This window comes from Poecilia formosa, unplaced genomic scaffold, assembly GCF_000485575.1.
Source record: "Poecilia formosa unplaced genomic scaffold, Poecilia_formosa-5.1.2 Scaffold14, whole genome shotgun sequence".
NCBI lineage: Eukaryota > Metazoa > Chordata > Actinopteri > Cyprinodontiformes > Poeciliidae > Poecilia > Poecilia formosa.
Window position 1 is genome coordinate 3,084,681 of NW_006799953.1, and position 18,740 is coordinate 3,103,420.

The 18,740-nt window shown below is 37.2% G+C and overlaps 1 protein-coding gene across 3 annotated transcripts in view; it reads right to left on the reverse strand.

Moving 5' to 3' along the window:
• Window positions 1–18,740, reverse strand: part of LOC103133934 (seizure protein 6 homolog) — a 106,290-nt gene that overhangs the window by 21,246 nt on the left and 66,304 nt on the right. For all 3 annotated transcript variants that reach the window (XM_007545923.2, XM_007545924.2, XM_016668316.1), the window contains exon 4: window positions 10,181–10,373. In XM_007545923.2, the coding sequence (XP_007545985.1) occupies window positions 10,181–10,373 (193 nt within the window). The remainder of the gene's footprint in view (window positions 1–10,180; window positions 10,374–18,740) is intronic.

Below are 18,740 nucleotides of genomic sequence, written 5' to 3' on the forward strand. Positions count from 1 at the left end.
GTTTTTTTTTTTTTCTTCTTTAGCAAGCCACTGGTTTCTTATGAAACAGGTCCTTGCTTTGCAGTAAATCAGTGAGCCACAGGGACAAAGCACTCTGCCCTTGGGTCATCCATTCCATTCATAGTTTATCACTAGCTCCAATGAACCTAGTTATTGCCATTATCATAGCAGCATTTAAATCCCTATTGAGCATACGACGGGGGAGCCAGAGGCAAAAATCGTGGAGCCAATTCCTGAAGTATTAAATTACGTGCTGCTTCCATTCCAGTAGATGTGGTGCTGGGCCATAAAGCCTGATTGTTTTGCCATTAGAAATAATAGATCCACGGTGCAGGCAGCCAGGAAGATTAGCTGCTGGTGCTGTAGAGCCACAGGAAACAGATGTGGAGCTGATGTCTATTTTTTCTGTTGTTTTCTTGCACAAATGTCAAGGAGAAGACATGCGCATATACAATAAGGTGTAGAGCTCAACAAGTACGAACCAGAATTTTAGACCCAATGTTGCATCATTTAAAGAGCAAATATGAAAATCGGTGTTATTTGCGCTTAAACATTGCACATAATGCTAATAATATTGACACGTACGACTGTTGAAGTATTCAAATATTGTCTGACTGAACACTGTTAATAGACACATATCCAGTTATAAACAGTATGCCACAGCATCATGCTACAGTGTTTTGGTGGTGGTAGCATAGATTAAAAAAATAAAAAATAAATTGTAACATTGCTGATAAAATGCTGCACTCATGCTCTCATTTTCTGTAACCTACCTAATCTTGTTCAGGGTCACTGCAGGATCGCAGTTTATACCAGCCGTTAGAGAGCAAGAGGTTTATATCCTGGACGGGGTCAGAAGTCCATCATTACGGCACACAAATATCAAGGTAAATTTATATTTTCCATTTTTACGTATTCCTAAAACATCTAGACTAAAAACAACCCAATTTGGATTATTGTGCTTCCGTCCATTTGTATTCAACAGCTTGTTGTTCTATAGCCGCTTTGAAAGGTCGTAGGAGGGCTGGAGTCTATCTCCTGCTGTCAATAGGCTCGAGGCGAGGTTCATCTGCTGAGAGGTCACCAGTCCATCACAAAGACAAACAAGAAATAACTATGCGTCCACACACTCACGTCAAAGGGTAATTTAGAATGGCCAGCTAACCCGTCATGCATGTTTTTAGTTGAGGAAGCTGGAGCGACGGCGCATACTTCTCACATGACCTTTTTGCTGTGAGGTCAGGTTGCAACTGCGTGACCATTCAACTCTGAGTGATATTTTTGGTTTTAGTTATACTCTGCCATAGAAATGGTCAAATAGAAAAAAAAAAGAAATTTAAATTACTACACTTTATTAATGTTGGGTTGAAACGACCCAATTTTTGCCAAAGTAGCATAAACCTAGTCTGACCGTTGCCTTCCCAAGCACTTCTAATCGCTCTTCAATTCTCCGTCTGGGTTTTCTCCCATTGAGAAGAATTTCTCCGGAAGAAATTCAATCACTGTGAACAATGGCGTTGATTTTTTTTTAATGCTGTTTTAAAACTGTAGTCTTCCTATAGTTTGGCAAAGCCAGCGGAGGAAGTGAATGAAGCTGTTCAGTCCATGTAATTTGGCCAAGCTTCCAAATATCGAATTAACATTCACACCCGCCTCATTCGGCTTGGCACTTCTCCCTTTGCAGTGGAGGATGGCTGTTTTACAGTGCAGGCATTACACTGTCATCTTACATATGTACGTCACGGCAAAACATTAGCGATTGGATAAAACTGAAAACTTCAACAGAGTCCACACCTCCAGAAAACAATCGTACAAAGCAAAGAGTAGAAAAGGGTCTGTTTCTTATCAAGGTAGTATAAAACTAGAATTTGTGTTAAATAAATCCCCTCATGCAGCAATATAGTGCTTATTTTTCCATTGTCAGGACACTATTTGTATCTGGAGTAGGATTGTTGAAGACACTCTGTGATTGTGAGGAGATTGCTCTAGCCAGCGCCACAGTCACAGGCTCTCCTTTTAATAAAATAAATAGATGTTTTAAGCATCCTTGAGTATTGACTTTCTTAATAATTCTTATGTTTCATACGTGTATTGACAATGGATTATCACTTAGAAAAATTGGCTGGAGCACTGCTAACAAATACAAAAACCATGAATGAGTATTTTGTATGCAATTGTTATTTTCACCAGCCCCAGATAATCAAAATGAGGGAAATCATTCAAAGGCAGCAACCACTTCTCAAAAAAAAAAAAAAAAAAAAAATCATTTGCCATTCACTCACACATCCGTCAAATTAGTTTTTGTTTTTTTTTCTGCTACATGCACATTTCATTTGCCTAAGTACTTAAAATTGAGAATGCTCCTCTTCAACCAGTAATGGACAAATGCTATGTGGAGTACGGTAGAATTGTTGAGACGAGGAAAGCGGTAATAGTGAGTTACCCAATAAATTTGGACACACAAATAAAAATGCATTTCGCTTTAGGTCCACTGACTGCTATATTGTTGCGTGATTGTGTCTTTGAGTGGGTGTGGGTGTGTGTGTGTTTATTTCCTAAATGAATCCCATCATGTAAGGAGCTGGAATTGGATCAAATTGGCCAAGGTGAGGGCAGGAGATAATGAAACGGGGGCGACAGAAAACAAAACAAACCACGAATGCTGTGTAGATTGGCATTATTGTTTAATGGAAGTTTATTTGGGGAGTATCATTTATTTTCTGTTACGTTGACATTTAAAGAAAATAAAAATTGTGTTGTCAGGGGAAACGTGTGTTGTTCCAATGACTAGTCATTTCTTGTCAGCTAGTGTTGTGATGAGCAGATTTAGCAGCAATCCTTTGTAAGCGACATGTGGGAGGGGGTGACTGTCATTGCATCCATGCCTCATGTCCACGGCTGTGCATCAAGGCATTGCCTTTTACAGAAAGATCGATGGTGTTGTCTCTGGGAAAGTGATTCAGTTGTAAAAAGTAAAACCATCGCTTTGCCCCGATATGGCCTATTGATATTTACGTGGTTGGACAAAATCCTCAATTTTAATGGTTGTTTATTCAATAAAGGCCATTAAAGAGAGCTAACTTTGAACTAAAGGAGGAATTCAGTCAATGCTCCTCAGAAGCCTTGATAAATTGTGAATCACACACCATTATTAGAAGACATGTGGCCACCATAGATGTCACTGCAGCACATTAGTTAAAAAATCAGACAGAAAATGCTTGCACACAGCACTGGCAAAGATAAAACTAAACCTATTAAAATCAAAACCTCTTCAAAATAAATGGGGAATTAGTACAGCTGGATGTAAAAACGTTCTGGGTTGTAAATGTTCGCCTAAAAACAATACATGCAGGGTGTGACCGGCAGGTGTGTCCTCAAAGCTGGGGGTCGACGAGCCCAATCCGGAGGAACCTAAAGAGCAGCGGATTTAAAGAGGCAGGGGATTTAAACAGCCAGGGGAAAGATTATTTGGCTTTATAGCTGGCAGTAAGGCCTACTACGTCTTATTCCTTGATAATACGAAAATCCTCATCAACAAGCGCCGCCCTCCACCACCCACTGATTTCACCCTCTGTGGGTATCCTGACCTTCCTCCCCTGCAACTCCACCATCTCTAGTTGTAAGCTAATCATCTCACCCATCATTTCCATGACATCCCAACTATATCTCACTACTTACTTCTCTTCCTCAGTTCCTCAATTCTGTGTTTTTTTCTGAACCATGAAGAAATTCATTCTCTTGTATCTCTTTGATATCTGTAGCTGTTGCCTGCACAAACGTCTCCAACCAAACTAATGTGCCATGTAATGCATCATATCGCAATAATGTGGGTTAATATGGAAACACTTTATTTCTGACGTTACTGGCTTGTAAATATTCAAGTCTTTCTTTATTAAATGTTCACAACAGTGAAACTACTTTATTTATTTTAGCATTCTTTATTTAAGAATGTGCATCATTATGAACTAAACATATATGCATCTATATATTTATACACACACATACTGAATACAACAGAAAAGAAAAAAAGGATTAGTGTCTCAGCAAACATTTAAATACATTTCAGCAATCGACGTAAAACTACTTTACCAGTGACTTTGCAAAAGTATGAAAATGTTGTTTTTTTTTCAAGATTAACTTAAATATTCAGAAAACAAAAAAATATGTTTTTATTGCTTATTGTTGGCTTACTAAAACTGAGTTAAAGTGGAGGGATTTTTTTTGCCTTACGAATTTTGACTGTTAGCAAGACAAAATCAAAGTCAACAAGCCTTTATTGTGAGAGGTTAATTTATCACATTAATAGAAGAGAGGTCCTACTCCTAACCTAACCAGTGAAAAGAAATAGAAAAGCATCTGGACCTACTTTGTGATTTTTATTTTTCTCTTTTAAGATGATCAGAATAGGCAGTAGCTTCCCGTTTCCCCTGTGTATGGCAGGTGACGCCACCTCTCTAGCCAGCTGCTTTAAATGGAAGAGACCAAAGTAGATGGGATTCAATTATTTCCGCCATGTTGATTTTTTATTTTTTTTTCAAAAGTCAGGAAATAAGCTTGCTCACCTCTATAGTCAGAGGAATGAAGAAACGCTTTGGAAACCAATAAAACTGTGACTAAGCAGTGGAGAGATGGAAGTGAGCTTATCCTACCAACTCTCAGAAGAACGGCAAGAGAGGATAAAAAAAGTCTTCAAACATTACTGTCAGACATGTAGCAGAAAGTGGCATCTTTGAGTCAGCTTCTGTACAGACCTTTACCTGAGGGAACTATAATTATGGATGGCTATCCGTAGCAGTATCCATGCACAGCCACGATGTTCTCACATGAACCGTATGTAAAAGATAATGGTGAGGAGATGTGCTGAAACTGGTGTCTCCTCCTTTATTCCACACCCTTACGTACTGTCTTTGCATTAAACATAGAACGCATCTTAAATTATGTTCCGAGTGTCAGGCACACTGCTGATGTAATAGAGGCATCCATCAGTCTGTCATCACAGAAAGAGCCAACGCTGTAGAAGATATTAATTACCTGGAGCTGAGAAGAAACCTCTCCACGGTTCTGTCTCCTTTTCCACGCTTGTCCGGTCACATTACTCACAGCCCATTCTAAAGGACAAGGTGATATTCTGCTTACGAAGCAGAGAAACGCAAACTGAAAAATCTTCTGTCTCTGACATTTTTATTTTTTCTTAACAAAACTGCCCATTGCCTTTTTTTTTCATTGTTGTAGCTAAATTTGCAGCACCAACATAAATTTGTACCATTTCATTTTTTTTTTTGTCAATGTTGCACTCCTTGCAAATATAACAGCAGAGAGGAGTATTCATGGTCATTTGATTTACAGCTTAAGAACTTAAGAGCAACCTGTAAGAAGTTCTCTTTAATTTGCTGAAGCTGGTGATTTATTTATTAGTTTTCAGCTTTTATAAGCCTCTGCAATGGGGATTTTATATGTCTGTATTTTTTTTTGTTTTGTGTGTGTTGTGTTTTTTCTTGAATTGATGTTCTGCTCAATTATAGTATGTTAACTGCCTGAGTGTTTTTGTTTTTGTTCTCCCCTCCCACAGCAAAGTATCCTTGGACCTGGTGCTGGTCTGTCACTCTGTCCTCTTTACCCCCGGCCGGTGAAGCCAGATGGCCGCCTGTCCTGACCAGGGATCTTTTAGAAGAGTTTTCCTGTTGAAGGACAGGAGGTGGGAAGAAAAGCCAATGTGAAGATTTAGTGCAATCTGTTGGCATTTTGGTTGTTGGTGGGCAACTTTTTACAAATCAGGATTAATTGATTTGTAAAAATAAATTAATCCTGAAGATATGACTTGCCTGGCAGTATTAAATTAAATTGACTGTGCTGGAATAAAGTGAGTTGTAGTAAATTTTTGTTAGATTTTTTTTTTTAATATAATAATTTTTTTTCTGTAAAGGGAGAACATCAACATAACAAGTGATACTACTACAAGCATTTAACCTTTTTGAAATTGTATCCCATTACAACCTGGAACTTTTCCGTATTCTATCTGCATTTTACAGAGCAACATTAAGTAATAAATAATTGTGAATAGGTTTGAAAAACCTACTTTCAATTATTTAAGAAGTACAAATATGAAAAGAGTCACGTGCATGTCTATCAATCACCCCTCAGCCAATATTTTGTAGAACTAAGTTTTCTGTAATTACCACTATCGGCCTTGTGGGGTTTGGCTGTCTTGCGCCCCTAGAGACAAACAAACATTTGTTCGTTCTTTGTTTCTGGGCTTCAACAGGGACATACTAGCACATGAATATTTCTCAATCTAAACAAAATGGTTGTTGCTTTGGCCAGTGGAGATTTTTGATGTAAAGATATGACTCTCCTGACCTTAAAAGAACTCATAAGAACTCAGAATAAAATAAAATAGAAATTGTAGTTGTCACTTTCAACCCTATTAAATTTTCTACTGCTTGTTTGCACGGTCAGTGGAGATAGCGGGCTGCCTCCCGGCTTTAGTATTGGTATTTGATTTGAAGCTCCTCATTCTGATGTAAATTTAAAACCTTTGATTAATGATGAGTCTACATAAAGTGCTGCTATGTAAAACCTTTACTTTTATGTACGGTGTGGGGAAATGTTTGAGGTACAGAAGTAGAAAGAACAATGACCCACGTTGGCTGTCCGTTTAGGGAATGTTGTCCTTCTGGAAGGTGAAACTCAACGCAGGTGTCGATTATAAAGGTTTTCTTTCAGGATTGTCCTATATTTAGCTGCCTCATCTATTCAGTCAGACCAGTTTCTTGTCCCAGTCGGAACAAAAAAAAAAAAAAACCCTCCTTGTTGCATGATAAAAAAAAAAAAAAAACCCTCCTTGTTGCATGATGGGGATAATGTGTCCAGGATATGATGTACTGTCATTAAAATTAAAAAAATAAGAATGTGCGTTCAACTGAGGTTCCTTTGTCAGATCAAAAGTAGTTTTTGAAAATAACAACTCTCAAGTAGGTATGACTCATGTTTTTTATTAAGCTCACATTTCTGCATGAAAATTACATTGTTTATTGGTCTAATATAGTATTATAATATTAAATGTCATTTGTTTCATTAGTTGTAAGCAGAAATTCATCACAATAAACACAAATAAAGGCATGCATGAAAGCATCAGTCTGTGTGTAATTAATCTACATAATGTGCTTCACTTTGTGGATGTAGTGACTGAAGTAAATGGACTTTTTAATAAGATTCTAATTTATTGATTTGGTCTGCACGGCATTAGTTTGGGATGAGATGGTGCACATTACAGAACAAATGAAGTAAAAATCCGCAGCGTTAGCCAAAGGCAGTTTTTCATTTGTTGTCCCTGTTACAAAGTCACAACGTTAAAAACAACTTTACCCCGAGATTAAATTGCACCCAGGTTGAGACTTAACTAAATTAGGCAACTGGTTGGATTCTGTTTTAGAGGTGCCAGAGTAAAAGGGGCTGAAAACCAATTCATGACACATGTTTCAGATTTTTTTTTAATTTACCAAAAGTATACTTTCAGTTCCCAATATGACACCATTTTGTGATGAAATTCCAATAAATCACACTGATATTTCTGGCTCTTACATGATGAAATGAGCAACAAAAAAAAAAGTCACTTACATGAAAGGCACTGCAATTTTCAAAGGATTAATGGAAAAGCAAGCTAGAGTTGTAAGGGTGAATAATAATCCGTTGCATGTAAAATTACAGTGAAATAATACATGGATTTTGACATCAACACATTTGTCACTGTCCTATTGGATCACATTAAAGATTTACTCTTTAGATATTTACAGTGAAATACAATTTATCATCATCTGTCCATAGCTATTCTGCATCACTACTTTTGCTTGTGTAATCTGTAATGACTTGTCAGTGTAATGACCTGTCACTGTCATCATTTGGCCTAGACCACACAATAATATCCACATAACCGAGAAGGGTGGATTCATCTCACGTCAGCGCCAATGTTTAGATGCTTTATTTCATTTTCTAACTGACCAAAAATGTCCTATTAAAGTAGAGGAGCGAATGCTTTGTACACTGGCTTCCCCCCATCAGCTAAAATCGATGGGGCATGTAATTGGTGGTCGCTTTGTGTTATTGCTAAGATAAACAGACATTGTTAGCGGCACAGAAGATCAATGTCATGCAAAAAACAAGGGACGGTTGTGAAGAATGTATGGATCATATTTATAGAGGTTGGGAAAAGAGCAACTTTATTTCTGGCGACACGGTTTGTACTCTTGTCGTCGTAGTGCTGGATCACCACCTTAGGATTCACTCCAAGATTTATGATGAATGGCCATGTGGGAAAAAGCCTTGACATGTTGTTTGTTTCCTGACTTTACAGTATAGTGTTGCTACATTCTTACTGTACATTGCATTATAGTACAGATGAGATCTGCGCCTTAATAATGGCTTGGCTTTAATTTAACAACTTCAGCTTTTTTTTTGTTCTTGGCTCAAAATTTATATTTTTGTATCAACATAAAACTTTTTTCTGGTCTATTGAATGTTTCCATGTATTGATTTGCCTCCAAACTAAAAGGAGCAGTCAGAAAGAAAGAAAGAAAGAAAGAAAGGAAGAAAGAAAGAAAGAAAGAAAGAAAGAAAGAAAGAAAGAAAGAAAGAACGAATGAGAGGAAGAAACCATTTGAAGCACTATGTTTAAATATTTCCCTGAAACCTGCTGACACCAGTGAGCAGCTACGAATATTTGACATTGGTTGGTAAAACAAAATATTAAAGAAAAAAAAAAATTTCAGATTAGAAAAACATCAAATATTGTATCCAATCAAGAATCTTAACTTCTCTAAAGTAATCAAATCGCATTGGATGTCCTCACCAGGTAAGATTTTGATTAACTTTTTTTTATGTATTCCATCTTAGAAGTGCTTAAAAATTTTTTTATTCTGTATCAAAGCGAGCATGTATTCATTCTTAAGCCACACCAAAGTAGGGGAGATTAACTAAAAAAAAATGTTGAGATAAACATGAAAGAATGTTACCATAATGTTCCTCAAGTATGTGTTTAATAAATGTCCAGATCCAATTCTTTGTATCAAATTGTGCTTCGGATCACAACATTTTTTTTAATGATCAGTATCACGAATCCCTGAGGATCCTCGGCTCCTGGATGCTGGTCTACTTACCCAGTGAAGCTGCAGCATCAGTAGTCATTAATAATATATTAGTAATAATATTCGTAAAGATATCTAAGCCCAAAATGAAGGAAGAAAGAAAATAACATTTTCTCTAAGATCCATCTGCACACATTATAAGACAAACTAGCTGTTTGCAAGTCATTTCAGCAAAACGCAAAGAGGAGGAGCAAGGTCAGGAGGATCAGGATGGAAACTCATGGAGGGCTGCAGCTGTATGTGTTCAGAAACAAATGATGAAGTTGTCTATGGCTTAGTCAACATGTCTGAATCTTTTAGCAGCGATCTTGACCTAGTTATCCTGTGTTCAACAGGCGTTGTAATGGCTTTCCTTCATGTGAGATAAAACATTGTTTGCTGTTGAGAGACTCCAGCACCCTGAAAATCACTGGTCAACATTTGTTGCAGTAGCAAATAGTACGTCTCTGAGCTGAGACACTAATTCCTCCTCGGTATCCTGGGTTAGCCGGAGGTCACGCTGCATGTCACAGGATCAGATGTGAAGAAAAGCAAATCAGGTTCACTGTCTATCTATCTATCATCAGTTGAAACGGGTGGGAGATATGTGATTGTGTGAGGTGGCTGTGCATTTTAAAGTCTTTTCTTTAAATGAAAAATCAAACATCAAAGCATTATTTTCACACGGTTAAATCTGGCAAGCATTTCTGACAGTTGACAAAATGTCCACTGTGCAGTGAACTGTACCACTTCATTATATCTGTGGCTCCACAAATATGATGTGATAGCTGAACAGAATTTATTGCTTTTCCACGTAGATCCTGTGGGAGTATTATGTGATAAACAAACACTTCTCTACAAACCGAGTTAAAAATAAAGTTAACTTTTATGTTATTGCACTTTCCAAAATCAATAAGTGGTAAAAAAAAAAAAAACTGCAAAATTTTGGAAAAAGAAAAAAAAGGTTGCTTACAAATGCCTAATTTTCTATGCCAACCTGTTGTGAACCAGATGAATATAACAATTGTTGGATTGATCAAATTTGAATGGACTTGGCTCACCTTGGTAATGCAGCAGGAGGAATCCTGAATTGAGCCGCTGATTGCCACGGAAACGAATCGAGATCTGGTTGCTCCAGCTGCGCAGAACAAGGCCCCTCATCAGCACCGACTCATTGGCGAGAATGAAAGGTTCTTGACCACCTGTGTCCTCCACTGTTATCTGCTCTCCCTCCATCACGCTCACGTTTAGTACCTAACAAACAGATAATAAGGTCAAACGTGTGCTTCTTAGCCTGGAATTGCATGCAAATTGTAGGATAGTAGAGTACAAGTAAAAAGGCGTATCCTATAACTTTAGTCTCTTATTTTTTTGAAAGTAGATATTTGCACACAACCTGCCTTTTTTCCACTCTGAATAAAAAGTCAGATTAACCCTTTACTTTCATGTTTAAGGTCATCTGGGATGATCCAATTATTTCTGCTTGCTAAGCGCAAGAATAATGTGAGATAATTTTCTTTTATTGTTTACTTCAGATTGTGTAATCTACATAAAATACTTACTAAAATGATTCTTTCCATGGCAGGTCTGGGTTTGAAGTAATCTTTTAATTTTAAAAACCTGCTTTTTTTTTCCTGGCTGGAATAATATCAACATTTCAGAGCAAACCGGTTGGAGTTCTGACTTGAACCTGATTATGAATGTATGCAGTGAGCAAAAGATTAGAGCGATGGTAAACAGCCCTTCCAGCCTTAAACAACTTTAAACTCATCATCAAAAATTAATCGGTGGAAATACAGTATTACAAGATGGTCAACAATTATAATTGATTATCCAGAAGGGTATGGAAACTAATTCTTCACATGCTATTTTTGATGAAATGTGAAAAGAAGGTAGGGTATCATTTTCAATCTTAATCTGCCAGTAGTATAGATAATTTTGGCTGTAACAATACACAGTTTATAATCCCTATAGATAATTAGGAAAAGCCCAGATTATGATGCTGCAGCTTTGTGAACTTCTTATAGGTTAATTCACAGCATTTATGGATTAGATGCTTTTTAGGGCAAAAAACATGAAAAAATCTAATGAAATCAAGCAAAATATAATGTGCAAAATTGCTGATTGTCACAGCTCTGGTTCATCCTTAGGTAAACATTTCTATATGCCACAATAATCCGTTCAAACGATGTTATGCACGAATAAAGAGCAAGAAAATGTCTCGCCAAGTTCAGTTCAGAAATTAGATGAATTCTGTGTTGCGGTGTTGAAAAGCCGTGCTGAAAAATGTGTCCGTCAATCAGGGGACAATAGCGGAAGATTTTGTGACGAGGCTGACTGAAGCTGATAAGAAAAAGTCATTATCTGCAGCGAAACAAGTGTTGTTCTGCTATCGGCTGAATGGCCACTCAGAAAAGAAGAAGCCGTTACTCCAAAAGCAACAACAACAGCAAAAGAACAAAACAAAAAAAAAAAAAAAACATGTTGCCGTTTGAAAACTACCTCAGAGACATAAGCTTTAAGTTTTGGAGACATGTCCCATGATCCTATAAGGCAAACTTTTATCTTATGAGTTAAAGTTGATAGTTATATTTGGAGGGAAAGAAAGGTGAAACTTGCAAGCCTGAGAACACCATCCACATTGCGATGTGCATGTGGACACTTCCCAAAATAGAAGTCACAACGAGGAAACAGCTTTATGTGGAAATACCAAAGCATTATCTCAAGCCATCGGCCAGAAAATTAAAGCTGGCATATAAATGTGTCTTCCAAATGGGCAAAGAGATCATACATAGCAGAGAATTAGTTACAAAGTTGTATTTTGGTTTGTTTATTTTTGGAGAATACTGAAAAAAAAAATGAATTAAGGTGTGACCAACAGTTCTATCAGGAGGCCAACATTTCAACTAATCAATCACACAGTTTAAAAGAAAATCCCACTAAATAATAAGAAAATCCATGTAAGCTTCCAAATTTGGTTTTAAAAACAGGCTCATCATTCTGGTATTTTGCAGATATAAATCATTTTATTTTGGAAATCCTAGCTCATATAAACACTGAGGGGGAAAAAAAGTGATTTGATGCGTATAATTGAAAAAAAAAAAGTTTCTCTTTTTTTGCAAGCAAATATCTGGTTAGAACTGTAATCGCAACTTTGCTGTCAACAACGCAAATAGACGCCTTTGCATCTATGCTCACCCTGAACCTTCGGCTCGCACAGATCCTGTTCTATATATTAGCACTCGTTACTGCATATCTACTTTGCAATCAAGCCTAATCTGCTAACATCGCTGTGAAAAATTGGGTCACCTGCTGAGTTAGTTTGCACACTTGCCTCCCAACACAATTACAGGCGGGAAGCATTTAGTCAGTTCTTCTTGCTAACCCCGCTGCCAGGCTGTACGCGGTTTTGAGTAATTGTAGAATCTGTCTAGGTCATTCCACTTATGGTTTGTTGCACAAATGATTCACCCTCTGTGCCTGTAAGCAACTCTGTCAGCTCTGCTTTATGTCTTCAACAGGTTGAACAGCATCTGCAGCTAAATCTGGTGAAGGAATCTCAGGAGTACGGCATGTAGTTAAACTGTCGGGATAACAGAGTGCTGACACCCTTTGCAGCCGCATCCCATTTTTCCCTGTAGTGCAATAAACTAAAGCTGCTAATTCAAGAGCGGGTCATAATTATTTTCTATATGACAAAGGAAAATGCTTTCACCTTGAGTTTATAGGGATTTTCTTGCATTAAAATATAACCCACCCTTGAGTTTTTTCCCCTTCGAATCCAAAGCGATCGTTTGAATTGTGTATGAAGTTTTGAGTAGGAGGGAAACAACTGCAGAAAAGCCTGGCACACTTGATTTTCACTGCCTTTATTAATAACATTTCAATCATGGATAGATCTTCATCAGTTCAAACATCTGGACGGCAGTCACACACACACACACACACACACACAGATTATAAGCCTCATCTCATCTCAAGCAGTTCGTTTACAGCTACGCACTAAATGTTGAAGTATTACCAGTAAAAGCTGTGATGATCTAGTGTGGCGTTATTATCCCATCAAGGATAACACCAGCATACATTTTGATGCTGTGATTATCAGTAACCAATGTTAGGGGCATGTTTAAATTACATTATAATTTACATTATAAATTACATAATTATAAATCGTATGTTAGCCAGGGACAGTCATGTATATAGAAAATACACAAAAAAAACTCCAGCAAGCTATTCAAAGTAAATGCAAATGCATTTACTTTGGTTATTACTATGGTTATCTAGTACACCCTAAATAACCATAAAAAGCAAAAAATCCTCGCTATTAAAAACATATTAGTGATAAATATTGCGATTGCCACCAGCAGCGTTGCTTCATTTTGATTATTTTTTTAACGATCTTATAAAAATATTTACCTTTGGCTATCAGGATTTAACTTTTTGCTGTGTGGAAATACATTTTACCACATTTATGTGAACTATTATTGTATAACTTGGAAGTCGTAACAAGCAGCTCTACTGAAAAACAAAAGACAAATCATTGGTAGAGTAACAGAAAAGATACAACCGATTTGTTAGCTCAGTGAGAATAGCACCACTGCTGAAATAAAAAGGATACGTTATGGGGGGAGATATTTGCTTATTTTACTTTTTAAAATTATTTTTCATGAATTTAACCACCAGTCATTTAACATCCAAAATATTTAGTCCAATCAAACCTGACAAGAAAATCTTTAAAACGGGCTTTAAAGCTGATGTATTTTCAACAAAATACATACAGGACATTTTGAATGAGAGAAGGTCTAATTTTTAGAAAAGCTTAAAAACCACAATATATGAACAAGTGAAACATTAGCAAGATTATTAAAAGCTCCTTATTTAAAATAATATTTAGGATTTTTTTTTTAAACTTTTGATGGATTTCCTAATCTCCCACGGTAAAGTTGTGATCCCAATAATACTGACTCCTGAGCTGAATGTATCATTTTATGCCTGGTTATGGTGACTGTGTATCATAATCTTTTTCACTAATACAATAATGTATTTAGCAAGCAGGCTAACTGTACATCTGCACTATAAACGTCTTGATTTACTTCAGTTTTATCTCTGATTTTTATGTCTGCAACCTCTGAGAGAATGTGTATGCTGAACGCTTCTCCATGTTTAGCTGCTCGCCAGCTGCTCTGTTTTCTTTTGGGCTCTCAGTCGGATTTTAGAGTATTCTCTCTGTTTAGCAGCTGCCTGCCACAGCCATAAACAACATTAAGAGTTATGAGAGCCGTAAGCCGTAAAACAATGAGTCGAGACACCGGTGCAAATAAGCGGTAGATTTTATTTTGATTGTTTTTTCGTTCTTAAAAAAAAAAAACAAACAAAAAAAACGTACAAAATACATCTATAAGACCTTTTACAGGCGAGTGAATCTGATTATTCTTAGGCAACATTTGGACCGCTGGGAAGAAAGGATCTGAAGCCCCATCACGGCCAATTCAGCCATATCTTTTTCAAAAGCCTGTTGAATTCCCGACACATTCTTAAAGCCGGCGCTGTCATCGGCAGTAGGCTCAGGTATGTCACGAGGCAGAAAAGGCTTGCCCTCCGTAGGGCTGGAGTCCCTGAGGAAATCTGTGAGCAGAAGTATTAGAGCACCGGCCCGGAAAAGCTGAGACAGTGGTCAGGTTGAGCGCGGTCCACAATGTTGTTGGCAGCAAAATGAAATTTGGTCATGTAGGCTAACTGTCACTCAGTCGAACGGGATTTGCCAGCTGAGCGCAGGAAGTCTAATGGATGCTGTGGGACCGAGTTTAGAGGTGACTTCTTCCAGAGTGATTCATGAGATCAGCAACTTTGATTGATTTGTTTTGTTTTAATCACCACACTTGAACACAAAACAGCTCTCCAGAGGTTTACTTGTGCACAGTTAATAAAGAAAGCAGACAACCATGTAGTATAGGCATTTGTGTTAGAACGATATCTGTCAAAATAGAAAAAAAACAAACAAAAAAAAAAAACAACAGCTTCGTAGTGAATAATAAGTGGCTGCTTCATAATTTTAGAATGCAAGATATTACATCCCTCAAGGACATGGCAATGACAACGCCTCAGGCGATTTTCAAACGTGCTTTTTCCCCCTCCTCAAGTTTATCCAAAGAACTTCATTGTTTTGCACAAAAAAAAGTTGTGTTTCCTTCTTGCTTGGTATTTAAATTTAAAAGTTACCCTCTACAATACAAGTCTACAATATAAATAACTTTTAAACTTAAAATGCTCAACAAAAAAGGCTGTATATTGCAGACAAAAATTCAAAAATATTTAAATAAAGCATGCAAATTGGTGGAGTTAATCAGGCTAATTAGAAAAATCACTGAAAAGCCACTGAAACTTATGTTTTTAATTGAAATCAAACATTGTTGAGAGAGATGGTGATTAAAACTTCGACTACATCGTGATAAAGACTGAATAAAAAGAACAATCCTTTGGAACTTTGGCATTATAAGGTCCTCATCTTAATATTATCTTTCTTTGGACATATCTTTATATTCCAATGGGGTACATTTTCTATTTGAACAGTTTTCAGAATAATGTAGAGCAGCTTAGAGATTCTAATATTACTGACGAAATAGACAACATCCGAATTTAAAGGCTTCAACAATTCAGTGTTGCAGACAAACTAGATGGTGTCAGTTTGATGAGAAAGTGTTAATTTCCATAACAACAGTAAGGCTGGGAAAAACAAGCTGCAAACAGTACAAAATACTAAGTGCTCTGCCTCTTTAAAGACAGAGCACTTAGCAAATAAATAAAGTAAAGGTCTGACGTGGACTTTTTAGACTTGAAGTTAATTAAAGATGATTGGCGTTCCAGTGTGATTCATAAAATTCCCCCTGTCAGTCTGTGAAGAAATGACTCCCACCTGCATCACTGAGAGATGTTTCATTTTTCAGGCTGCGTGCTACAATTATGTCGTTCTATCCATCGGTTTGCTTGCCAAGTTCCAAAATGTTTACAATGTGTCTGCAAAATCCTGCTACACTAATTAAAACTGCATTTTTTTTCTCCCCTCCCCCACCAAAGAAGTTTTAAAGGAAAAAGGCTCCCGTCTGTCAAAAAGTATTACACCGACTCGGACAAAATGAAGGTGTTTCGTCCAGAATTATTGTCTCTTGCTGTCACAGAACTGCACAAGCCTTTATTTTTCCCTGCCTGAACACCTGTGATCATCTGATTCCAGTGCCGCTCCACTGACTCCAGCTGGTGTGCAACTCCGAGGCCTGAACCAGCGCTGAGACGTATGAGCAGTAAATCTTTGGCTCTGAGAATTCTGAAATGATTTTATGGTAAATTTTTAAGCTAAAGTTATCCATTTCCTACTTCAGAATTGTGTCCAGAGCATATAAGTGTTGTAGAGCTGGAAGCGCCGTTTATATACCTAAAAACAACAGAAAAAGGAAAAAAGAAGAATATCTGCCGCTATGCATCCATCTAACCTGTGGACACAAAACAACAAGCTGATTTATTTCCAATCTTTTTTCCCCCCCAGTGCCTAAAGAGAAACCAAAAGTCTGCAGCACCAGCTGTTGGTGTCGTCACCCAAGACGACAGAAAACGCGCCATGCGGTGTCTCCTGTTTCGGCGAACCTCTGCTGTCCATTAGATTCATTTAGAAGTCACCCATTCAATCTTGAATCATTTTAGACCAGACTTTATTTTTATTGTTAAAATCATTGATTCTCTCGCCTTCTCAGTTTACCCGTAGCAGTCTCGGCTTGCTGCAGGGGCAATATACTTAGTAATTCAAAATCAAATAACTGCGTGAATATTTCATGTACTCTATGTAGCTGTACTTAAGAGCCTTTAATTGTTAAAATACCCATAATTACTTTCATTTGTATTTGATGCAGTTATTCATTAATTCATTTCCATTCTCTCCACTTTTATTCTCTTTCTGTGTTTTTTATTCCCTGCAGGGAGACAGTAGTGCTACTTTTCTTTAAACTGATGCCATAAAAAATATATTTTGGATGTGATATATACATATGTGAACATAACGCAATAAGATACAATTAAAGGATGGTCAGTTATTACTTCCAAAGGGCACATGTCTTGTTATTGAAAGATGCATTGATGGCTCAGTTGTGTTCTACTGGGTTCTGTTCTTAATAAGGACTCATCCAAGCTACTTAAGGATGAGACACGCATTAGTAAGCCTTAGTAGATTCTTAGTAGATTCTTACTAATGCCTTAGCATTAGTAAGAAAACTGGATTTGTTTTCTGCAAATCTACATGTTTCAAAGAAAATAACACAACTGCAAAGTGCACCTACATGTGCAGTACACTCCTTCTGTCTGATGTTATTTTTTTCTTTTAAGGGATAACAGAGACTTTAACCCCTTTTAAAGTTTTGACGTGTTACAGTCCAATCTTCAGTGTATTTTGTTAGGCTATATAGGATAGGAAAATTATTTTTATTTTGCATTTAAAAGTCAGACAACTGGCAATGTCTCATCCTGAGCAAGCATAGGGCGACCGTACAAAGGAATAACTCCCAAGAAGAGACTTCCAACTGAATATGAGCAACAGTCTGCTGCAGTCAATAGGTTTTTGAAGAAAAACAAACAAACAAAAAAGAAAGCAAAGCACTTTTAACAGGAAAGAAAATATGTATAGCAGCACAAGCTCTGTTTGTGGAATTACCTAAAAAAAAGTGATGTACTTTAACAGACAATTGATGAGCCAGTAGATTTATGGGATGAAAAACAGAGTACACAGCAGCCGTTTCTTCTGCTGTGTCCAGGACAAAGATAAGGTCAAAGACATAAATTACTGGGCCAGTTGAATCCTCTATGGGAAAATAGTTATTTGCAGCCATATGTCTCAGTCAATGTCGTGCTGTGATGACGATGATAAAACTCTAATTGATTTTTCCAAACCTCAATCTACAGCATGGTCGGGATTGTTACTTTTACTGTAACTACTTTCTTAGGAGCACAGTTGCTCTAAAGCAACTTTACTGCTTAGTATAGTTGGTGTTGTTTTATAGCCCGTTTAAAAGCAGCATTTGTTTTTCATTTTTTTTGATAGAGTCATGACTTCAAAAGTCTGTAATAAGTTTTGCAGTAATTTCTAACAATTACCTTTTTTCATTATTACAATTAACGGCACAAAATATTACGTCCTTGAGCCTGATAATCACTGTGTTTGTACTAAACTGAAAAAAAAAAAATACAAATAAAAATTATACAATGAAGAACAAAGAGGAGAAAATCCTTGTTGTGCACATTTACATTTTTTTCAGAGTTCCCCTCGTGGATGATATCCTGCGTGCGTCACAAATAGCTTCCCTCGCACTCAACGAGCTCAAACTGATGGAGTATCTGTGACCACAACGTTTACATATACCAGGGAGCCTCATGAAGGATAGGTGAGCAGATAGTGTACAGGGAACATTTGGACTGATAGATAGTTCAGCCCCAGAGGGCCCTATCATCTGTCATCCACCCTGGGACATGTCAGTGCTGCCTGCAACAGCTGTCCTGCCTCAATTATGAATCATTGGCCATGTCAGGAGACCTCAGACTACCTTATCTATGCTGGTACTGCTGCCAAATGCCCTGAGGGAC